At 41.9% G+C, this 25784-nt stretch overlaps 1 protein-coding gene across 1 annotated transcript in view; it reads left to right on the forward strand.

Moving 5' to 3' along the window:
- The window catches only part of LOC311292522 (NACHT, LRR and PYD domains-containing protein 12-like), a 105474-nt gene that overhangs the window by 75184 nt on the left and 4506 nt on the right, over positions 1 to 25784 (forward strand). Inside the window, exons 15-16 of the mRNA XM_084412234.1 lie at positions 24886 to 25059; positions 25290 to 25463. Of these exons, the coding sequence (XP_084268360.1) occupies positions 24886 to 25059; positions 25290 to 25463 (348 nt within the window). The remainder of the gene's footprint in view (positions 1 to 24885; positions 25060 to 25289; positions 25464 to 25784) is intronic.

Genomic DNA, 25784 nt, shown 5'->3' on the forward strand with positions numbered 1-25784 from the left:
ATCTTCTCTTGATACCGACGAGATGAAGCCATTAGGCTACTGCTCCCCTCAACTCAAATCTGCATGCGGCTAGGGGCAGGACAGATGTCATGTCAACAATATGGCCGCGGTTAGCTACTTCCGGTGTTTGCGAATAAGGCCTATATCATATCATAGTCCGATTCATTTTTAGATTTGCTTTTTTAAATTCTGATGGATTTGTAAATAAATCAGATATTCTCTTCTGACTCGCCATAGTTAGCTGAGTTTGTTTTTTCGTTTGAATATTCTAATTTTAGCATAGTCACGTCCAGAGGTGTGTAGGGTACCCAAAAACTGTACTCAAGTAAAAGTACAAGTACTTATAGAAATATTTACTCAAAGTAAAAGTAAAAGTAATAATCTTAATAGTTACTTGAGTAAGAGTAATAAAGTATCCAATGAAAAAACTACTCAAGTAGCGAGTAACTTACTTCGGATTTTATATATATATATATGAAGAAGACTTCAGATGCAAAAGCCTCTGGGTGCCATCTGAAACTTTCTTCTAAAACAAGAATTTTTATCAAAGCTCGTATATTTAAGTTCAGTAATTTCACTTTAATGACAATTAATAGGTACTTTTCATTGCCATTTAAGTGAAATAACTGAACATAAACGTACAAGCTTGATAAAAATGCTCTTTTAGAAGAAAATTTCAGATGGTACTTAGAGGCTTTTGCATCTGAAGTCGTCATATATATAAAATTATATTATTTAGATGTTTTATTTTTATTTAAATGACTATTATTTTCATAAGTAGATTGGCTCTCTTTGCAACAAAAAGCATTTTCTCCCATCTGTAGCCCGAAAAAGAAAATCATTGCCTGTCCTTTGGTTTGTATAATACAGGGTTCCTGCAGGTTTCAGTTAGTCAAATTTAAGACCTTTTTAAGACATTATAAGACCATAAAGATTGAAATTTAAGACCTACACGACGCATTGCCAAAAAAAATATTCAAATCAGAGAATTCATTTTATTTCAATGAATTCAGTAACTGAAAAAGCATTAACTTAATTTACAGATAAAGCAATCACATTAGTAACCTTCCAGACCCAACAACGCGTGTCAGAGAAAAGAACAGAATCAGATATAATTTTTTTATAGAAAATTGTACTTTGCATATTATAGGCCTACTGTAAAAAACACATAATTAGTTGATTTTAGTTGATCATAGTTGATCATAACTAGAGATGAAATGGCATGAACATTTCATTTAATTATTATAGTGCCAAAAATTACCACTGTTATCACAGAATCCTGTTCAAAAAGTGCTAATACTACACAATGAAATCAATTCACCAAGTTTTATGTCGAAAAAACAGCAAATAACAAATAAAATCAGCATCAATACACACTAACATAAACATTAAAATAATACGATTAAAAATGATAGCCAGATTTTAAAAGTGTCTTGCAGCATGTTATATACTAACATGTACAAGTTCAAATAAAGTTGACAAAAAAGGTTTTTATAAAAAGATAAACCTCACATATTTCAGACTTTAATTTATCTTTTTTGACTCATTCTTTTTATAAAAAATGATTTACTGACATTTACAATACAGTTTAGCTTATCTTTTATTATTAATAGTAAAATTCGGTCCGATTTTCCCGTGGCGTCTGTCGTTGCTATACAACCATGCACTGCGCTCTCCACAATGACAAAAAAGTTTTAGTGGCTAATGGATTTCCACCGCCGAAAAACACTTGCTGTAGCTCTGTTACAAGATTATTTACGGAGAAGAGAAAAACACCCGTAGTGTTTGGGTGCACCTGCATCCTTCATGTCTTTTTTCATGTCGCTGCGCCTGGAAAAAAAGAGCGCGTCACTTCAATTATAAGCGCGCTTACCGCGCCGTCCGCGCGCCTACATTTTAATGAACTTGAGCTTGAAAAAGACGCGATATGTGACCTGCCTCTTGGCGAGCGACTCCGATACTTTTTTGCTACTTTGTAATAACTTTCTGCGGCCAGCGTTTCTGGAAATGAACGAGGGTAAAATCTTTAAGACCTGACTAAATGAAATTTAAGACCGCGGATGAAAATCTGGCTGTTTTTAAGACGTTTTAAGGCCTTAAATTTAAAGTTCAGAATTTAAGCCTTTTTAAGACACCGCGGGAACCCTGTAATAGTAATATAACTTATACAACTACATTTGGATTATTAGACAATGTCGAAATAAAGTGAATCCGCAGAGTGTTGCATTCAAAGGCATGCAATTGACACAGAGAAGAAAGAGTTAAAACTATTCACATGTGCTCGCGCTCATGACTGCTACTGAATATCTGAACACAAAATATAATCAAATGTATATTTCTGCAAGCATGTTTAAACTGGTTAACTGTGTCTACGGCAGGCAATTAAAGGCATTCGTTTTCAAGTCGACCCTTACGAAAATTAACCATGGTTTTACTATAGTAAAACTGTAGTTAACTACGACCGTAGTAGCCGTGGTATTTTGGCGGAAACCATGGTTTTACTACAGTTATATTGTAGTAATACTATAGTAAAACGGTAGTTAACTACAACCGTAGTAACCGTGGTATTTTGGCTGAAACCATGGTTTTGATACCATGGTTTTACTACAGTTATATTGCAGTAATGCTACAGTAAAACCATAGTAACCATGACTGTAGTTTTCTCCAAAAACCACGGTTACGACAGTCATGGTTATGGTTTTACTGTAGTATTACCACAGTGTAGCCATGGTTTTACAAAATTCTTGAATTACATTTAAGCCATTTACTTACAACAAACATCTACCAAATAACAACAGAAAGAAGTTACCATTCTATGATACAGACTTTATTACAGAAATTACATAATCTGAAAACATATAGACTTGCATTTGTTCTCACATGTGACATAAAACAATAAACTACAAAGTTATACAAAATTATTGGTGATAAAGTGCAATGGTTAAATTCAGTTGCTAATTTACAAATAAAAAAATAGCAATTTGTTCCACTGTAATAATGATTTATATACAAATATAACACAAATAAACATGACTTAGAGCACCTTTAAATACACAGCATCTACCTCCTCTAAAAATGTCTATAACATGTAAACACGTGTTCAAAACAAGCATGTTTGCAATTTATACTGTACATACATTAACAAGATGACAACAACATTACTTAATTACTTCATTACTTAAACATTACTAAGAATTTAATGGAAAATTCTTACATGTACTAAAACAAATTCAGAAGAAATTAGCAGTTCTTTGAAGAATGTTTAAAATTATATCCACTCACAAGAGATGAAGACATGGAGTCTCCTCAAGAGATGAAGACATGGAGTCTCCTGAAGAGATGAAGACATGGAGTCTCCTCAAGGGATGAAGACATGGAGTCTCCTCAAGAGATGAAGACATGGAGTCTCCTCAAGAGATGAAGACATGGAGTCTCCTCAAGAGATGAAGACATGGAGTCTCCTGAAGAGATGAAGACATGGAGTCTCCTCAAGGGATGAAGACATGGAGTCTCCTCAAGAGATGAAGACATGGAGTCTCCTGAAGAGATGAAGACATGGAGTCTCCTGAAGAGATGAAGACATGGAGTCTCCTCAAGGGATGAAGACATGGAGTCTCCTCAAGAGATGAAGACATGGAGTCTCCTGAAGAGATGAAGACATGGAGTCTCCTCAAGGGATGAAGACATGGAGTCTCCTGAAGAGATGAAGACATGGAGTCTCCTCAAGGGATGAAGACATGGAGTCTCCTCAAGAGATGAAGACATGGAGTCTCCTCAAGAGATGAAGACATGGAGTCTCCTGAAGAGATGAAGACATGGAGTCTCCTCAAGAGATGAAGACATGGAGTCTCCTCAAGAGATGAAGACATGGAGTCTCCTCAAGAGATGAAGACATGGAGTCTCCTCAAGAGATGAAGACATAAAGTCTCCTCAAGAGATGAAGACATGGAGTCTCCTCGAGAGATGAAGACATGGAGTCTCCTCAAGAGATGAAGACATGGAGTCTCCTCAAGAGATGAAGACATGGAGTCTCCTCAAGGGGGATGAAAATTCTAGGTGAAGAAGTTTTTGTTCAATAACATGTGATGCAGCATCCATGCCAGTAGTTGTCAGTATGAAGTCTGTCATATAGGCCAGTAGGTTACAGTCCAGCTTTGGTTTGGTTCTGTCTTGACCTTCAGCCCAAATGGACACAGGAGCTAAAATGAGAAGAATACACACCACATTAACACACGGCTTGCCGGAATACTCAACTGTACTATTGAGTAGCCGAGTAATAATGTCCAAGTGCAATAATGTCCATTCAGCCAGTGTTTTCATAAATAACCCATAAATTATTAGGGCTCCAAAAGCCAAGCAGAAAGAATGTACATTATATGATCAGCTGAGTGTATTTTCTTTTACTTATACTCTTGAAAGGTTAAACAGAACAAAAAGTACAAGTCTCATATAGGGATGCACCGATCCACATTTTTTCACTTCCGATCCGATCCCGATATCTGAATTTGGATATCGGCCGATACCGATACTATTCCGATACCAGAGCTGTGTTTTCTTTAATATTATTATTATCATTTTTGTTTATTTTATATGATGCTGAAATAAACTTCTCTCAACAGGCAAGTAATAATATGTTATGTACGTAGCCTATGTATGCATGTATGTCCCAAAAGGCAACTTGAGGTAAGTAAGTTATAAGGTCAGAAAAGGAAGTCAGACAAACAGGAAATCCTGTTAACAGGAAAAATCCCATTCTGAAAACAAATATGCAACTGGGGTTTCAAATTGATTGTCATGTCAATATTTATTACATTCCCAAAATGTAAAATACTTGCGTCTTGAAATATAAGAAAAGTGCAAGTGTAAACATCTTACACACACACTATCTGAAGGGTGATCCTCGCTCCGATGCAGTAAATGCTCGATCAACATCAGCATCGTGCAAACAAACAAACGGATTTTGCCTCAGACGCGCGTCGATTTCGCTTCAAACTTTTGCTTTTTACGCACGTCAATTTTTCTCTGGACGCGCGAATGGATTCAAAATATCCCTAACTTGAACATGTTAAACATCTAATTTCTGTAATAAATTTTAATTGTAATTTTAAAAACATATAAACGTTCAAATGTATGTTCAAATTATATGTTAAAGCTAGTGTAGTAATCCCAGCAGGCACTTTATCAAGATTGACATCACTCTGTCATTATGGCAAACAAACTCTTAGGACTAAAAATTCAACCTCACCAGAAAAAAGAATATCATAAGATTAAAGGGATACTCCACTTTTTTGGGAAATAGGCTAATTTTACAACTCCCCCAGAGTTACACAGTTGAGTTTTACAGTTTTCGAATCCATTCAGCTGATCTCCGGGTCTGGCGGCACCATTTTTAGCATAGCTTAGCATAGATCATTGAATCGGACAAGACCATTAGCATCTCTCTTAAAAAAATGAACAAAGAGTTTTGATATTAAGCCTATTTAAAACTTGACTCTTCTGTAGTTACATCGTGTACTAAGACGGACGGAAAATGTAAAGTTGCGATTTTCTTGGCTGATATGGCTAGGAACTATACTCTCATTCCTGCGTAATAATCAAGAAACTTTGCTGCCGTACCATGAGTCCAGCAGGCGTAATGATATGAACTCTTTGTCAAGGCTCGAAATTGCGACCATTTTGGTTGCATATGCTCCTGAAATTTAATCTGTGCGACCTAAAAATATATTTGGGAGCATTTGTGCGAGTGCAAATAATGGTTGTGGTGCGACCTGTTTTCATTTCTCTAAAAAACGTTTGCAAATTACTTCACAGTGTGTACCTTATGTGCGCTGATACGCGATGGCCGGACCGTCATTCTATCCAACTTTATATAACCAGTCCCGGGGTTTTTGCTGCATTGATTTTTTTTGGCGGCCGCCAAAGCCTTTGATCGGTGCGTGAGTGACTGCTGCGCTTGACGAGAGAAAGCCCCGGCCGCGTGCGCGCACTCTCACGTCTTCAAACAACACGAGCGCTGTCTTGCTCTCTCTCCCTCGCGCATATTAATCAAAATCATTTGACACGATAGAAGAAGGGCGGAAGACCGAAGTTTCACGTGGAGCATTCGGAGATTTTTTTTCTCCTAAATTACTGTGGAGTGTGAATTGTGCTAAAAAATAAACTACCGGGATAATCACACAACGCTTGCCGTATGCTACACTTCCACTAATGACACTCCGATTCGCGAACTAATGACTCATTTGAACCGATTCACTTTAATGTGAGACGTCTGAATCGGTGTATAACAAATCGGTACCACTTTACAATAATGTTCCACTTATTAAATTCTAGTTAACACAGTTGTACTATTAAAAAAACTGCACTTTGTTAATTTGTTAACCATTGTTAATGTTAATTTCAACATTTGGGCTACTAATAGCCTATACATTATTGATTTGTTTTTTATTTATTTTTTATACATAGTTAATGCACTGTGAAGTAACATTAATGTACAATGAACAGCTGTATTTTTATTAACTAAGATTAACAAAGATTAATACAGCATATTAATAGCAATAGAGTGCCAAGTGCCAAGCAAAAAATGCAGGGACAGGTGTGTGGCAAACAAATCAGGTTCAATTATTAAGGCTTTTAATCGGCAGGATACGTCAAATATAACCATACTGTCTATGAATATAACACCGCATACACCATCGCCAAATAAGAGCTTGCCTTCACTAAATTTATGTCAAATGACAAATCATGTGCCAATATCATCGGGGTGAGATGATATAGAGCCAGAAGACCAAATTTCAAATCTTGGCCACAGGATGAAATAAAATTTGTTAATATATAATTTGTAGTTGTGGTGCTCCTTAATTTTTGGTGGGTGCTCCTAAATTTTTGCTGGTGCTCCTAACTTTTTGAAGTTGGGAGCACCAGTGCTACCAAGTAAAAAAGTTAATTTCGAGCCCTGTTTGTTCATTTTTTTAAGAGAGATGCTAATAGTCCTGTCCGATTCAATGATCTATGCTAAGCTATGCTAAAAGTGGTACCACCAGACCCGGAGATCGGCTGAATGGATTCGAAAACAATAAAGCTCAACTGTTTAACTCTGGGGAGTTGTAAAATGAGCCTATTTCCAAAAAAAGTGGAGTATCCCTTTAAGAAACTCAAATAACTCATTGTACTGATACTTGCCTCACAGCTAAGGATGCAGGAAGACTTCCAGATGTGTGATGATCAGTGAGACCAGCACTGGTAGTTTACCCCATCATCTTCATGATCTAAAAATCAAAAACATATTTGCTGAGTTTCAACAAAGTTCTCTGTTAAAATGAATGACCTGTATATGACTTAGGGCAGAATCAGGTAAGTTAATCGCAATCATTTAAACACAGAGAACGAGTGATCAACTATTTTATCTGTGCACTGTTCAGTGGTGTTCAGTCACGTTCAACTGCATACAGTATTGTGGACTAATGTAAAGTACACCAGCATGGAACCTCTGGTTAAGCATTCATTTACAATAATTACCTATTAAATGTGTACTCACGACACAGAAACTCAATTGCTTTAAAATATATTTGCAGACGGTTAATATCACCGACTCGATTCGTACCTACACAATTTACACTCGTTATTGTCATGTTAAGTTGTAACGCTTTATACATTTGTTATTTGGTTAAACATAAAACCCACGTTTGAATTTCCTCTTCTCTTCATCTTATAATTCGGGTCCGGCCTCTGTGAAGCGAGGGCGAAGCCATGGTTGTTGTGGTGCTCGTGCTCCGAAGTTCCCGCTCTCCATCTATTTGAAAATGCAGTAACGGCTGCAGCGACCTTGGGCAATCAGTTTTATGTTGCCTAATAGCAAAGTTAACATTTAACAGTTATAGTGGATAATGGAAAACAAACGCCATATGTGTACACGCAATGACTTAATACTAGTCAAAGATTAAAGAGTGTAACTTATAACTTACAAGTCAAACATGGCTAAAAAGCATTCGGTGCAAAGCTAGTTTAACTCGCTAAATTAACGTCAAGTGGCTATAACATTTATATTTTCGACTTGTGAACTACATATAAATGTAAATTATCAGAACTCACCTTTAAATTTCATCTTCTTCAAGTTAAATATTTCAAATAAACCAACAAACTCGACGGCGCTGCTGTCGTGTAACGATAGCTTCCAGCTGTCAGTTCGGAAAATTCCTTGGCTGAAGTGATTTTGACCAACCAGCGTCTTGTTGCTATCCCACATACTCAATGCATCAACCAATCATGAATGAAACAGTAATTTGACCTATCACTGCACCCTTGACGTGAGAACAATTAAAAAATTTTCCAATTGCTAACACACAATTTTGCAAACTATTTTTTTCCTGGTTTTATTAAAATACTTAACACAATTTACAAAACCACACACCCAAACTGCAAAATACCGAATATATCATGCAAAATGAAGCACTGCAACCAAAACTACATAGTAGTGGTTGCACACTTCATCACAAAATGGCACACACACTGCATTCATTCATATCACCAGATTTTTGTCTAACCAACTACTGGTGGGCATAAAATCACTTTAGTACGCTTTGCCATAATACTAAAATAGTTCAAATTGTAGAAAATTCTTCAGATTGTTCACAAAAATATTTGCATATACACGTATGCTGTTGAAGGTTTTTTTTTTTTTTTTTTTACCAAACAAGTCAGTGCAACATATGCACAGCAGATATATTTACATTGGACTGAACAAAAACATGCAAAAAAAAAAAAAAAAAAAAAAAAACCAGTACACTGAAAACCATGGTTCATTTTGTAGTTACTATGGCTTTACTATAAAAACCATGGCTCATTTTATGGTTACTATGGTTTTACTACAAAAACCATGGTTAAACCAAGGTTATTGTAGTAAAACCATGGTTCATTTATAGTTACTATGGTTTGACTGGAAAAACCATAGTTAACTATGGTTCATTTTGTAGTTACTATGGTTTTACTACAAAAACCATAGTTAAACCATGGTAACTATAAAAAAACCATGGTTAAACCACGGTTATTGTAGTAAAACCATGGTTAATTTGCAGTTACTATGGTTTTACTGCATGAACCATAGTTAAACTATGGTTCATTTTGTAGTTACTATGGTTTTACTGCAAAAACCATAGTTAAACCATGGTAACTACAAAAAAACCATAGTTACTACAAAAAAACGTACTCGGTTACTAAACGTAACCTCTGTTCTCTCTAGAGAGGGAACGAGTATTGCGTAAGCTAGCTTACGCTGCGGGAAAGTCTCCTTTCTCGAGATACTGAAGCCAAAAATTATCCTAATTTTTTAAAAACTTGTCAACGCAGTGCGGCAGCCTGCAGACCTAGGGCAAGCGAATCGCGTGCCCATTGGCTGCTCTGCGGCAACTGCAGCAGCCTATGGCTGAGCCTTGCGCGTGACGTCACGTCCAATGAGCGCGCTTGGCGCGCTTAGTGCGTCACAGCCCGTCATTAGGGGTGTGGCTTAGCGTATATAAGCAAGGAACAGAGGCTGCTTCGCTGGTTTCTGTCGCATGAAGCGAAATGAGCTCGTGGCGAGAGCACGGCGGGTTACGCAATACTCGTTCCCTCTCTAGAGAGAACAGAGGTTACGTTTAGTAACCGAGTACGTTCTCTTACGAGAGGTTCTCTCGTATTGCGTAAGCTAGCTTACGCTGCGGGAACACCTTTGTCAACGCCGTGCGCGCGCCCAGCATCCTGAATGAATCCCATGGGGAGCCCAGGGAACGCGAAGCGGAGCTGGGCGGCCAAGATACCACAGTACACAAGCACATAATATGGGGCAGGGAGCGGCACAGCCGGTCCAACTAACACTTCCATATAGTGTAGCTCAACCAGTAGAGCTAAATCAGCAGCGTAGCCCGCGCACAGACAGTGGGCTGGCTTACGCGAGACTTAGACTGATAGCACTTTGGCCTGCAAAGCGGGAACTTCCAGGTTGTAAAACCTAACAAATGTGGAGGGGGAGGCCCAGCCTGCCGCTGCACAAATGTCATGAATGGGAATCCCACTGGACCACGCCCACGATGAGGCCATGCCTCTGGTGGAGTGTGCCCGAATGCCCAAAGGGCACTGCAGGTTTTTAGATGCGTAAGCAGCTGCGATAGCATCGACTATCCATCTGGACAGGGTGTGTTTCGAGGCGGCGAGACCCTTGGTGCGCCCACCAAACGAAACAAAAAGCTGCTCTGAACGCCTGAAGGCGGCGGAGCGCGAAATATAGCTTCTCAGCGCCCTAACTGGGCAGAGGAGGTGACTATCTGCCTCGCAGCCAGTATTCGGCAGGGCTGAAAGGGAAATGACCTGCGCTCTGAAGGGAGTGCCCAAAATTTTTAGGACGTACCATGCCTCGGTCTGAGAATAACTTTAGAGTCATTGGGTCCGAACTCGAGGCACGCAGCGTTAGTGGATAACGCGTGAAGGTCTCCCACACGTTTTACTGAAGACAGTGCTATCAGAAAAACGGTTTTGAGCGTGAGGTATTTCATGTCCACAGTTTCTAAGGGTTCAAAGGGATGTGCTTTCAGTGCGTCTAGGACCAGTGAAAGATCCCACATAGGAACCGAAGGGGGTCGCGGGGGGTTCATCCTCCTCGCTCCTCTAAGGAAGCGGATGACAAACTCGTTCCTTCCTAATGCGCGGCCCGGCTCTGAAACAGAGAGCGCTGAAATGGCCGCGACATAGACTTTGAGCGTGGAGGGGGACCTGCCCGCGTCCAGTAGCTCTTGAAGGAAGCACAATACTTGCGAGACCCCACATGTCTGTGGATTGAGCCCTCTGGTAGTGCACCATTTGTTAAACACAGACCATTTAGACGTGTAGAGCCGCCTCGTGGAGGGGGCTCTAGATTGTATGATCGTGTTCATCACCCCTTCTGGTAGATCAGCATGTAATTGTTGAGGCTCCACGCATGCAGAGACCAGTGCTCTGGGTGGGGATGCCAAATCGAGCCGCGGGCTTGAGAGAGAAGGTCTCTCCGCACCGGAATCGGCCAAGGGGCTGAGTCTTCCAATTGTATGAGTTCCGGGAACCAAGCTTGGTTCTCCCAGAACGGGGCTATGAGGAGCACTGTGTGGCGCGCTTCCCTGACTCTCTCGATGACCTGAGGCAGCAGAGAGACTGGTGGAAACGCATATAGCGGGCCGCTGGGCCAAGGCTGGGCCAGCGCGTCCTCGCTCTTCGAAAAGAACGCTGGGCAGTGTGCGTTGTCTTTTGACGCAAAGAGGTCGACTTTCGCTCTGCCAAAGCGGCGCCACAGCGACTGGACTGTTTGGGGGTGTAGAGACCACTCCCCAGGGGGAACGTTGTCCCTGGACAGTCTGTCGGGGCCCTCGTTCAGATGGCCAGGCACATGCGATGCTCTCAGAGAGCGCAGAGAGTGCTGAGCCCATACGAGGAGGCGTTCCGTCAGGGCGCAGAGTTGCTTTGATCTGACACCGCCCTGGCGGTTCACATAGGCCACTACTGAAGTGTTGTCCGTGCGGACTAGAACATGGTGACCATGGAGGAAAGGGAGGAAGTGCATGAGCGCTTTCTCGACCGCGAGCATCTCTAGACAGTTTATGTGTAGGAGATTCTCCTGGTCTGACCAGTGGCCAAAGACCGGTCTGCCTTCGAAGAGCGCTCCCCAACCTAGGTTGGACGCGTCTGTTGAGACAACTTTCCGGTGTGAAACCACTCCCATATTCACTCCCGTGTGATACCATTCGGCTGCTAGCCAGGGCTGCAGGGCTGAGACACAGACCTGAGTCACTCTGATTAGCGAGCCGCCGGTCGCCCAGGCTCGATGGGATACGCGCGTTCTCAGCCAGCGTTGAAGCGGGCGCATGCGCAGTAAACCCAGCTGAAGCACTGCTGCAGCTGAGGCCATATGCCCCAGAATGCGCTGAAATGCCTTCAGGGGAACCCGGTTGCCTTCTTTGAAGGATGCCGCGAGGCGCTGGATGCGGCGCGCGCGCTGCTCCGACAATCTGGCCGTCATCGCCACCGAGTCCAGTTCTATTCCGAGAAAGGAAATCGACTGCCGGGGCGAGAGCGAGCTCTTGGTCCAGTTGACCGCTAGACCCAGACCCTCCAGGTGGTCGAGTAGCGCTGTTCTGTGAGACACAAGTTCTGTCTCTGACTGCGCTAGAACGAGCCAATCGTCCAAGTAGTTCAGAATTCGCATTCCCTGACTCCTCAGGGGAGCGAGAGCCGTGTCCATGCATTTCGTAAATGTACGGGGTGCTAAAGACAGGCCGAACGGCAGGACTGTGTATTGATAAGCTCGACCGTCGAAGGCGAATCTCAAAAATGGCCTGTGACGGGGAGTTATCTGGATCTGGAAATACGCGTCTTTCAGATCGAGAGAGATAAACCAGTCTCCTGGGCGAATTTGCACGAGGATCTGTCTGGTTGTAATCATCCTGAACGGCCGTCTCATGAGAGCCTTGTTCAGATGTCTCAGATCTAAAATAGGTCTTAATGCTCCGTCCTTCTTGGGAACGAGGAAGTAACGGCTGTAAAAGCCTGACTCGCTCAGGGAAGGATGCACCTGTTCTATGGCCCCTTTTCGCAGCAGCTTTGTTATTTCTGCTTGAAGCAGATGTGCTGTTTCCAAACTCACTTTCGTTTCCGTCTGCGCTAGAAAGCGCGGAGGGCGACGAGCAAATTGGAGCGAATAACCGTGTCTTATGGTGTTGAGCACCCATTCTGACGCGCCCTGAATAGCCTCCCATGCTTTTGCATGCATAGCTAGGGGTCGAATGGTCTCTGGGTTCAGATCGCCGCGTTGCGCGGGATGGGGAACCCGTATCAGAGAAGATGGGGCGGCGCGCGCGCCGCCGATGCTCGGACACGAGGGCAGAAGAACAGGGCTGGCCGACTGTGCAGAATTTAGTAGCTCGATCTCGGGCGATGGAGCGTGAACTGCTGTCAAATAACCCAGGCGCGAGAGCGGCGTGGGGATTATGGTGTCTGAAAGTGGGCGCGCGTGCTCGTGAGCTGGCGCGGGATTTGCACTTATGACACGGCCAGTGTTTGGGGGCTTTATGAGGTTTGCAACCTGTCTGGCAGAGCGGGCAGTGGGCAGGTGTGAGCACAGGGCTGTGGGCACATTTCCTACACTTGATGCTCGAGCGGAAAGTTTCCGCTTTAAGAGATAGCGCTCTGGACGCGTTGCCATGGGAACCTGGTCTGTGTGAGGCAGTGAGCACACGGGAGTGGGCACTTTTTCTACACTTAATACCCCTGCGGCTTGAGCCGTAGCAATTTGAGGTAACTGAGTGACAGAGCGAGCAGCGAGTAGTTGTGAGCACGGAAGTGTGGGCACATTTACTACATTTAGTACTCGAGCGGTGTGAGGCCGCTTTATGAGAGAGCGCTCTGGGCGCGTTACCATGGGGATTGTACTTGTGTGAAGCAGTGAGCACATGGGTGTGGGCACATTTTCTACACTTAAAGCACTTATACTCTTTTTGAGATTTATCTGGGTCGCCGTGAAAACGGCGTTTGTGTGCAGGCGAGCGAGTGTTAATACTGGCTCGTTGGCTGCGGTGTGTGCTGCTGCAGTAGCCTGAACATAGGGGACTGACAGAGCTGTGCGTTTTGATGGCGGTCCGGCCGTAGCGGGACTCAACCATCTTTTCCTCCTTGCGGATGCTAGGAGGACTTCGCGGGCTCGGGCTTCAACGCGATCTTGGGCCGCGGGCCCCGTGGGGGCGGCGGTCTGTGACGGCTGGTCGAGCGCGACCTGGGGCGATTGCCCTTGCGTCGCTGCGAAGCGCTGGGGGGCCTGGAAGAGCGCTGGTTAGAGCTGCGCACAGGAGGCTGAGTTTGAGGGCGGCCTGTGGCTGAGCTCGAACGGCGGGGCAGGAAGAGGTCCATCGCCTGCGACGCCTTCTGTACTTCAGAGAACCGATCCACAATTCCGCTGACCGCAGGGCCAAAGAGGCCGGTGGGCGAGAGTGGTGCGTTCAGAAACACAGCGCGCTCTGACTCACTCATGTCCGCGAGCGTCAACCAAAGGTGTCTGTCGATGACGGTGAGCGCGGCCATGGATCTGCCGATGGCTTGAGCAGCGGTCTTGGTAGCGCGCAGCGCGAGATCCGTAGCGCTGCGCAGATCGGTTAAGGCAGACTGATCCGAGCCCTTCTCGTCCAGTTCACGGAGGAGGTCGGCTTGAAGGATCTGAAGAATGGCCATTGAGTGCAGGGCGGAAGCAGCCTGGCCGGAGGCGGCGAAAGCGTGGCCGGCGAGAGCTGAGGTGGTCCTGCAGGCTTTAGACGGCAGGGCAGACTTTGAGCGCCATCTAGCAGACGGCGGGCAAAGGTGCGTTGCCACAGCATCCTCAACGGCGGGGATGCCGTTATAGCCGTTCTCGGCGGCTCCGTCCACCTGGGAGAGAGCCGAGGAGACTGGCGGGCGGAGTCTGGTGGAGAACGGAGCGTTCCAGGACTTAGAGAGTTCGGCGTGGAGCTCAGGCAGGAAGGGTGCTGACCTAGAGGCAGGCGCAGGGCGGCGGCTAGGCAGAAAAAACCCGTCAAGGCGATTGGGCTCCGGCTCCTTAGGTGGGGACCAATCCAGTCCCATTCTCTCGACCGCTAAAGTGAGGAGGCGGAGAAGCTCTGCGTCAACACTAGCGCGGGTTCGAGAAGACTCCAGAGTCGAGGGGGCGGAGCGGTGAGAGCCCGACCACTCCTCGCTGTCAGACGCGAGCAGAGAGCAGCTGTCAGCGGCATCATCTGCATCATCCCCCAGGGCGACGGCAGTGCGGGCAGTGGCCGGCCGCTGCGCGTCGGTGAAGGGTGGGGGGGAAGGAGAGAGCGAGGCTCGCGGGAGAGGATCCGGCAAGCACTCAGCTGTAGCGTCCAGTTCCGGCGGCCTTTGAGAGCGACGTTTCTTCTTTCGTGGCCCGGAAGAAGCGGCCGGAGAAGGTGGAGTTTCTTCAAACTTATCGAGTCGAGCCCGTAGGGTCGACATCGGTAACTCCTCACACTGTTCGCAGCCGCCCTCGGAGAGAGCGCGAACAGCGTGGTCAAAGCCCAGGCAGAGAGCGCACAGCACGTGGCGGTCTCCGTCGCTGAGCGCGGCTCTGCACGAGCCACAGGATGTGCGAGGCATTTGAAACAACGCCTCGCGCTCTTTTAGATGCAAGTGTGTCGCGGCGGACACACTTGCTGGTCGAGCGCGACCTGGGGCGATTGCCCTTGCGTCGCTGCGAAGCGCTGGGGGGCCTGGAAGAGCGCTGGTTAGAGCTGCGCACAGGAGGCTGAGTTTGAGGGCGGCCTGTGGCTGAGCTCGAACGGCGGGGCAGGAAGAGGTCCATCGCCTGCGACGCCTTCTGTACTTCAGAGAACCGATCCACAATTCCGCTGACCGCAGGGCCAAAGAGGCCGGTGGGCGAGAGTGGTGCGTTCAGAAACACAGCGCGCTCTGACTCACTCATGTCCGCGAGCGTCAACCAAAGGTGTCTGTCGATGACGGTGACGGCTACATACTATCTAGTAGCCTAGTGCTAGTAGCCTAGTGCTAGCCTAGTGCTATCATGGCGTAATAATCTGTTTGGTTGTAAAATGTATTTACCTGAGTGAAATGAAATCGAATATATCGTCCTGTGGAATCATTCATTCACAGACAGCTTACGAAGATGTTCAACTAATAAAGATCTTCATCGCTGGCAAATATATGATGCATTTGCAGATTTGCTCTCACTTGACTGTACTGTAGGTCCACTTCATCCAACGCTCTTGATGACCTTAAATCTTCCTGTTACGACTCCGAGTCGAGTGTGAATTGAAATCGCTTCAGACGATTCAGTGCGTGCAGGAACTGAACAGTTCATTCAAACTGATTCCCGAACCGATTTAGACAGATCTGCCAACTTGTTTGATGAAGTCTTTGAACAGAATCGACTCAAAAGAGTGATTCATTTGTGAACTGAGCATCGCTCAAGCCCAGAAAAAAGATACATCGCACTTACGCATTTAACAACACATATTGCATTAAAATAAAGTAACGAGAGGAACGTCGCCCAACGTAACGAAGTAAAAGTACAGTTTTTTCATTAGAAATGTACTCGAGTAAAAGTAAAAGTACCCACATTCAAATCTACTCTTAAAAGTACAATTTTCCCCAAAAAATACTCAAGTAAATGTAACGAAGTAAATGTACTTCGTTACTACCCACCTCTGGTCACGTCACGTCACGTCATTTACGTCAGATCGACTTTTGAAATATATTTATTTCTCAATATCACAAAACCACATTTCTGCCGTGCAAAGGCAAAAGACCGTAACTTTGTTTTTGGTCGAAAATGAGTTATTTATATTTTTGGCACATTCAAGACCTCCTTTATCATGTGGATGAGTATCTTGAATCAATTCCGTTGTTTTTTCGATAAAATAATGAGTTGTCTTAACAGTAACTTCCAAAAGCCCATGAGAAACCAAGGCAGAACACCGTAACACCAGTTACCGCTCGTTGGCTGTGTTTTGGAACGCTCAAATTGAGTTACGGTACTCTGCCTTTGTTTATCCGCGCGTCAATATGACGTTACTGTGCCGGTGTTATATCAAATAATGCTACCTACCAGATTGTGCGGTTATCTGCCTTTGTTTTACTGTCCATTAAAATTAAAATTACGGTGTAGCCTGTGTACTTTGTACAGCTGCCATCAGTCCCTGTAACTTCTGATGTCCTCAGAGCTTTGTCCTGCACAAATGCGGTCAGAATATTTATTATGGTCTGAACCCGCTCCATCGACAAACGTGCGATATCGATCGCGAAGGATTATGCAGAGTTGACAGAAAAATGTTACACATGCCGTAACAGATGAATACAACCAAGAACTAAAGCCCCGCCTCACCCAGTTCGGGTACTGGACCTGGTTGAAACACTCATGCATCTAGCTGGCAGAGTGCCAAAACTTCGCCGGCGCCTTCAGCACCGCCCTGAACACGGTCGAGCCAATGCTGGACTAATATATCTATGGAGGTATTTTGTCATGTCAAATGTATTAATAATGCCATCAGAATGCAACCAAAGCCCAGGATAGCAATAAGTAGATGGCTATAAATAATTGTAAATCATACAAAATAAATGCCATGATCACTAGATTTTACACAGGTATTACTATAATGATTTTGTTAATGCTGATCAGCTACCAAATATTAATAATGTGGAAGTTACTGCCTTTTGCCTTGGCATGAATTCTCACTTTTTGCTGACAATACAAAGGCAGAGTACAGTAACTTTACAATAGTGGTCAAAAGTCAAGTTTGAGCTCAAGATTGTTTTATGTATAAAATTTTCATTACTAAAACATCTATTTGCCAGATTTTTTTCTCAGTTCCACACTCTGCAGATTTGACATCATATAAAAACTAAATTATATTTTGAACAATTTTATGAATAAAGGTGGAAAATTAAAAACCTTTTGAAAAACAAAAACTTTATTTCAAGTCATATCATTTTAAATTCTCGTGCTGTCAGCAGCCCTAGTTCCCGCGGCCATGGGTACATATTACATTTAATACACATACAAATATTTCATCTATTTGATAATCAATAATAATCCATTTTTATATATATTATATTATATTTATATATATATATATATATATATATATATATATATATATTAATAATAAACACATAATCCATTCACACATAGTACACAACACATAATCTTGCATTTAAATACACACACGAACACCTATTCACACTAGACATTAGGCTTGTTTGAGATGCGCTTGCCTCGCCTGTAATGTAGTCGAGAGTAGGCGCTGCAGTGAGAGGAGGAGTGAAAAAAGCGCAGGCAAGACGGACAGATCTCTCTTCTCGTAGTGGATCTGACACCTGTGAGATCAAAGATGGATATCACAGTGTTGCTAATAAACTGGATGGAATTTAAGTTCTGTTATTTTTATATGAAAATAAATATAATGAACAAGACACCCAAAGTAGCATATTTATTTAATTCCATTCCAAATACGTTTATCAATCTTTTTTTCTTTAATACATGTGGGGGGGGTTATTTTTATTTTATAAAAATTACACTGCATAACCCATAGATATTAGATCGCACTGTCAGATAGTTTGGGAATATTTCACACATAACGTATACACATAAAACATATCAGAGTTTTAAAATCAAACATTTTAAAAGAGAACAATACATCACAGTTGTTTAAACCAATGAACATTAAACTGTGTCGTCAGCAAGTCGTTTCCCATCATGCTTTTGATCAGCGCAGTCGGTGGAGAGCAACTGCACGCGACTGCAGAATCCGACACGTGCGACTTGCGGTCGCGAGAGCATGACATCAGAGCAAGGCGGACCGCGCTCGGACACATTTCTAACCGGCATGCGTCTCGCGCTGATCACCGGTGATCGATTCTGCGCAGATTTTGCTCATCTCAAACAAGCCTAATGGTTTCGTCAGCTTCCGGTTGCGATGCGCCAGCGCGACCCGGCCGTGATGTCATCAGCGGCCGCCGCTTGATCGGTCTTTCAATTCAATTCAAATTTATTTGTATAGCGCTTTTCACAATACATATTGTTTCAAAGCAGCTTTACAGAAAGTGCATTTCAGAAATGTACATAGAAAAATAAAATTAGTTAATCATGTATTAATTTAGGGCATAACATCGCTGGCGTTGAGTCGTCTCTTCACGGGCGTCGAGTCCCACTGGAAGACTGACTACGCCCTCACAGACACACAACACGAGGACGAAACGACAAGACAGTACAGTATAAGTGGGTGAAATGACCGGGAAATGGATATGGAAGGGAGAGTGGAGAGATGGATGAATGTCCATGTGCGATCAGCATCGCGTGTGCACGCGCTCCTATGATAGCGACAATGAGAGGGAGGAACGAGACATGGATGAATGAGGTGTGTGTGTGTCAGTCAGTGCCGCTGCTAGCCATTTTGGTGCCCTAAGCATGATTCCTTTATGATGCCCCCCACCCTGACCCCGAAAAAAAAAAAAAAGTTTGTTTTTGCCAGTTTAACTTTTTATTACCCAACATATAACTCAATACCAATAATAACACAAAAACAGCATCACAGTATAAAACTTAAGAACACTAAAAAGAGAAAGTAAAATCTTCACAGCTTTGCTGACTTTGTATTATGTAGAATAGCCAACACACACTACACATTTGAAAGTGCAAACTTTTCTTCAGTAAACAGAATAGCAAATAAATAAATAAATTTGAATAAATTACATTTATTAGACAAAATATTCAAACAAATAATCTTATACCGGAAAAAATTATAAACATTTAAAACTGAAAGCATGGCAGCCAAGGAGTTTTCCCCCTTTATTCCTTATTTATCAACTATTTGATAAATCTAATCTAATTTAATATAAAAGCATAATAGAATAAGGTGCAATAATGCACACAATTAAACAGTAATGTTTGCTTTATATCATTCATAATGACATTTTATATTTTATATATATATATATATATATATATATATATATATATATATATATATATATATATATATATTTAACAGGAATTGTTAGCCTACCATGTGCACTGCACTGACTGCTAACGTTAACTGTTACTGAGAAAGTATTAACCACCGTCACGTCAAAATAAACCATAAACTACTGCTCAATATCTAAAGAAAGATAGTAAAGAAAGTAACAGCTAGCTGGCATCAGTTATTTGTAAAATAGGTAATGTTTAACAGTAAAATCTCAATGTAGCTTGCACCGAAGTTATAATAACATAGTTTGCTAACATTAACGTCAGCAAGTTCGAGGCGCATTACGATTAGCAGCAGCACCATGCAGCACATTTCCCGTATTTAAGAATGATTAAACATGGACTTACCTGCAAGTGATACACGGGCATCATCTCGCAGTTTCTTTTTCTTTCTTTTCTCAGATCCTGACTCCTGCTGTCTTTTCGGGGCCATTTCCAAAAAAGTTGCCTAATGTCTGTCAAACTCAGTCAGGCGCCTGCGCGGACGCGTCCTTCGCATTCGCAAAGGCGCCCGCGCGAACAATCGGCACGGACCATCCAACGGGGGGCGGTACTTTCTAGACTAGTCTAGAGCAATTAAATTATCTTGTTCCCCCTTTTTGTTACATATACATGGCTAAAATGTGCCTAATAATATTTCTATAGGCTAATGAAATAATATGGCATTATAATTATTTTTTTTATTAGGCTATTTTTGGTGCCCCCTCAGCACTTGGTGCCCTACGCACAGCGCGTGATGCGCGTGGTGGGAGCGGCGGCGCTGGTGTCAGTGTCAGTGCTGCTTCGCCAGCGGTGGCAGCTAATGTGACTTTATCACAGCTGTATAAGTACTTTTGTCAATATGGCAAAGGTAGTTTACTACATCTAAGCTATTTTTTTAAATTTTATTTTTATATCGAAGCAACTTCATTCCAAGTCAGTGCTATCTCAGTGATCAATGAAACTGTCAGTCAAACAGATATTAGGCAGGCATAATTTGTCAGTTCAATTGTTTTTTCAACAACTGTTTCAAACCAATTTGGCAACAAAAAAACAAAACCAGTTTATAACTATATAAAACTATAAGAAAACCAGGTGTCGAGAGTGTGTGCATCTTTCCATCAAGTGTCAACCCAAGGATTGAGATTGGTACGTGATGTCACCGTCAGGAGCAGAAGCTGATGGTAATGCACCAGAAAGCCGGTTGTAGGACCGTACGGTCCGCGTATCATCTGATCATTTCATTTCCTATTTGGACTGGAATAACGAGAAATTAAAAAAGACGGATCGTTTATACGTTTTTTCGTTTAGTTTAAAGGTCCCATGACATGCTACTTTTTGTAGGCTTTAATATAGGCCTTAGTGGTCCCTAGTACTGTATCTGAAATCTCTTTCCAAAAATTAAGCCTCGGTGCAGAATTATAGCCACTACAAGCCAGTCCCAGAATGAGCTTCCTTCAGACGGGCCGTTTCGGTGTCTGTAGCTTTAAATGCTAATGAGGAGGAGAAAGGCGGGGCAAGGTGGAGGGTGGGTGTGGCCTTGACCATCTTGCGGTACCATGCATGTTTACGTTGGATATATTGCAATGGCACGAAGACACGCAGTCGTTCAAGCGTTTCAGTTTGATCCCGAATCTGATCCAGATGGAGAAGCAACAGATGAAGAAGTTGCTCCAGCAGGACGTCTCCGAATGGTTAGTTTAAAATATTATGTCTGGATACGGTACTTTATTCGGATGGTTTACAGTTATCATCACGTAGCTAACGCTAACCTACTGTTGCCTTTGTTGCACTGACTTGCTATGTTTAAAGTATAGAGACAACAAGGTCAAATTAGTACTCAATTTATTACTTTGTATATATTACATGAGCAACTTGTAAGAAGATAGAAGATAAGCATGTTTAGTGAATAACATTAATACTTAAAATTAGATCTATGAAACGACAAAATGATATTACGTATATTTATTTGTTTAAATAATTTATATTTCATATATCTTAAAAGTAATATATATATTTAAAAAAAATTGCATCACAATAAGTGTATTGTGATTGTTACTAACTTTTTAGTAACTAAACTGAATTTTATTAGGTTTAGTGACAACATGTTACAATGTTTACATGGTACAATTTCTGGTAAGCTACGCTTTTTTATTATTTCAATTCAATTATTGTAATTTAATTTAATATTGACTATAGATTTCGGTAAGTTGTAGCCTACTGTATCTTTCAACAGTGTTCGTGATTTTTTACTATTAGCTAGTAGAGATGATAGATTCATGTGCGCTAGGAATCTGTCACGTCACATTTACATGCGCCAAAACTGTATTTATTGTTTGAATTTCGTAATAAAATTGATAGAACCTGAGAGCTGAGATTTTTTAATATCATAAAGTAACCTGCTCTGTCTAGTCTGTCGATCTCCGTGTCCTCTTTGCTTCGCGATTCTTCTGTGCGTGAGAAAATGTTTGTGTGGTGTGAAAAGTGTCAATCGCGTGTGTCTCACGGTGAATGCGTGAGAGTTGGCAGCTCTGCTTTAGTTTCAGACGTTCAGAAAGCCCAGCTCTGTACTAACCCAAGTTATTTCCAGTTATTTCCAGAGAAAATGAAATGAATCCACTGGTTCTTCTGGGGCTTGGATGAAGGAACTAAAAAAGGCTTCGGTGTTCATTTGTACATCCAATTATTGAGCAATTATTATGCTTCGCTCGCTCAGACGCCATATCTCTCGTGGACAAACTAAAATCTTCCTACTTCCTAGCTCTTTTTCTCATGGGCGGGAAATATTCTCTGGGCGGGCAAAGCAGAGAAAGGGGAGGTAACATTTCTCCTTATAACGTAATAAGGAGGAGATTCAAGATCAGCCCGATTGAGCTTCCATTTTCTCAAAGGCAGAGACAGATAGCAAAAGCTCGATTTACACCGATTAAAATTGCTAGAAACTTGGGGACCATATACAGGCTAGGGGAACTCATATTAATGTTAAAAAACCTCAGAAAGTGAATATTTCATGTCATGGGACCTTTAATAAACGGAAAATGAGATTCCAGCTTGATTTCAAATTTTTCGTTTGTGGTTTACAAATCGGTTTATGGCTTTGATATTTCGTTCGCACATGTGGGCGGCGCTGAAACGGCCCTTTCATCTGATTGGTCAAACCGCTTCGTCTTCAGGACAGCCAGAATAAGAGTCCGTACGGCACACTCACATTCCACTTTAATAAGCTTTTGCACCACTCGCTGACATTTGATGCAGAAATATGTTGCTGGAACACAATTAGTGCTGCTGCGATGCTTCACTTCTAATGTACGACACTTGAGAGATCGCAAGCCATAGGCTACTATATGCTGACATGGAGTTTGGTGTTTTACATATTATTTCTATAGACTCAAGAGCAGCCTATGATTTTTTTTTTGCACTGTAGGTCCTGTGTGTCCCTTCGATAAATGAGAATAGTTCAGTATCTCTAAACTTAAAATGTAGGCTTTTTTTTTTTTTTTTTTTTTTACTCTAGGCTATAATTACTGTATGAATGAGCATCAAAAATAACATAATATACATGACCATGATAACATGTCTAACCTTTGTGTGTGTGTGTGTGTGTGTGTGTGTGTGTGTGTGTGTGTGTGTGTGTGTGTGTGTGTGTGTGTGTGTGTGTGAGACACCTGAATAAATAATTGTGAAAATAGATAGAAATGTAACAGCATGACTGTAAGTGTTGAGGACTCAGTTCACACAAATAGAATGAGATAAAAAAAGATAATTGAATCAGCTGAACTTGTAGGATACTGAATACCTGACACAATTATCAGGGTTGGAGAGTAACAGTTGGATTGCATTTATAATCTAAAGTAAACTATTAACAACATTTTTTATAACCAGTAATTTACAGTGTATTCTAGCCTTTAACGTTAACAGTACAGTTCCTATTCATATTTCAGTTTAAGGCCTATAATACAAAATTCACTGGATCATGATGCTTTAAATAATTAACCGAATACATTAATCTACAAATTACATTTAACAGAGTTTATCATATGTGTGATACAATTTAAAACCAAGCCTCTAAATACTGTAAATTATAAGACAGCACTTTTTAAGTTATTATTGTTACATGCTTAATTGGTTGATGTTTCTCTGAGATTTGCTCATTTCTTTCAAGGTATTATTTATTCCCACTGCTTTATGCATATAATGTTTGTCCATCAAAGCTCTGGTAGTATTTTCTAACAACTAAAATACTTTCTTTATGATGTTTTCATTTGCCATGAGCTCTATATTTTAAGATGTACTAGGTGTTGATAAATCACATTCAGTTAATGTGAAGGGCCTATGTCAGGGGTGTCCTGATCCTGGAGGGTCAATGTCCTGCAAAGTTCAGCTTCAACCCAATAAACACTCCTGAACCAGCTGAGCAAGTCTTCAGGGTTACTAGAAATATCCAGGCTACACTCTCAGAAGAAAATGGTACAAAAACGTCACTGGGATGTTACCCTTTTAAAAGTACCTTTTTATTATTAGTTTATATACATATATATAAGGCTACCACCCCAGTTACAGCTTTTGTACCTGATGAACTGTGTTGGGATAGGCTGGAGCTAAACTGCAGGACACTGGTCCTCCAGAAGCTGGATTGGTCTCCACTGGCTTGGGTTAAATGTTGTTAAATCTATAAATGAATCTGCACAGCTGGGTGTCTGCAGGCAGATGTGTGAGTCAGTCAATACAATTGAAAATGTAATGTGCAAAATGATATTTATCTTCACAACAATGCATGCAACCAAACCTGAACATGATCAGAGAGCGACAACACATTAACACATCCACATTGGGGAATGCTCACCCAAAACACACACAACCCCGACCCCAAAAGTCATCCATAGGATTGCTCTCTGTTACATATTTTGTCCCAAAGATAAATCATCTACAATGCGGAGCAGACACAGAAATGAAGGGCGACGCCATAAAACATCCACAATGCAGAACGAATACAAAAACACACACATATAGGCCTACACACATATAACACCATGTTCAGGTCTGACTGTATTGTAAAAAACAATGATACTTCAGATACTTTGACCAAAGATAATTTTTTATTGTTATAATAATGATTTTATAATGTCTAAACACATCTAAATAAAAAACTTGTGAAAAGATGAATACCTACAATATGTGGAAATGGGAAACGAGCCAGTGAGTGATGCGCTGCAGCATCTAGTGGCTGTCCTTCAAATGTCATGGTGTTTTAATCTTAAATGTAGTCTTTCTCCATGTGACCTTTACCTTGATATCCCTGTTTATTTGTCAGCAAAAGTCTGCTGGATGAAGATGAACACGTTAGTTGGTCATCATAGATCTGAGTCATTTTCTCTTTCTGTCTTCAGTCTGAATAGATGCAGAATTACAGAGAAACAGAGTCTCATCCTGACTTCAGCTCTGAGATCAAACCTGTCACACCTGAGAGAGCTGGACCTGAGCTGGAATACACTAGGAGACTCAGGAGTGAAGCACTTATGTGCCGTACTGAAGGATTCACACTGTAAACTGGAGAGATTGAGGTCAGTCACATTCACATACAAGAATCAAAATGCTTGAAATCACTTCAACAGTTTAAACTAAAACACGTTAACATTGTATTTGTGCAAACTTAGTATTTTGTGATCTGGTGAAATAAAGATGAAGATCTCTCTTCCTCTGTTTTATTTGCTTATGAAGAAGATGTGACTTTACAGAATAAAGAGTTTTCTTTTCTTTTGTCTTATTTTCTTCTCTCTCTCTGCTAATGTAGTTTAATCCGCTGTGATATGACAGATGAAGGTTGTTCTGATGTGACTTCAGCTCTGAGATCAAACCCGTCACACCTGAGAGCGCTGGACCTGAGCGTGAATAAACTAGGAGACTCTGGAGTGAAAAACCTCAGTGATCTACTGATGAACCCACAATTCAAGCTGGAGAAACTACAGTTAGTATCATTATACTGTACAGCAATTACAGTGTGACTGAAGTTTATTTATCTGAAGACAGCAGGGCTTATGTTTCAGTGTTTATAGCAGTGCACTTTCTGGGTTTCACTATTGCTCACATTTTTATGTGTTTTTATCTAGTTAGTAATTGTTTAATTTCCAGCATTTGATACAATGTACTGATTGTGTTCATGCAGAAATCTGCCTTTTCAACAGAGAATAAAGAAGAGAGATGTCAAATAAATAGTTAAAATGAAAGAGAAGAAACAGTGTCTTCCAGCACACAGAACTAGTGTGACTGGGTTTCAGAACAGACTATT

This window comes from Rutilus rutilus (genome assembly GCF_951802725.1).
Source record: "Rutilus rutilus genome assembly, chromosome: 6".
Lineage (NCBI taxonomy): Eukaryota > Metazoa > Chordata > Actinopteri > Cypriniformes > Leuciscidae > Rutilus > Rutilus rutilus.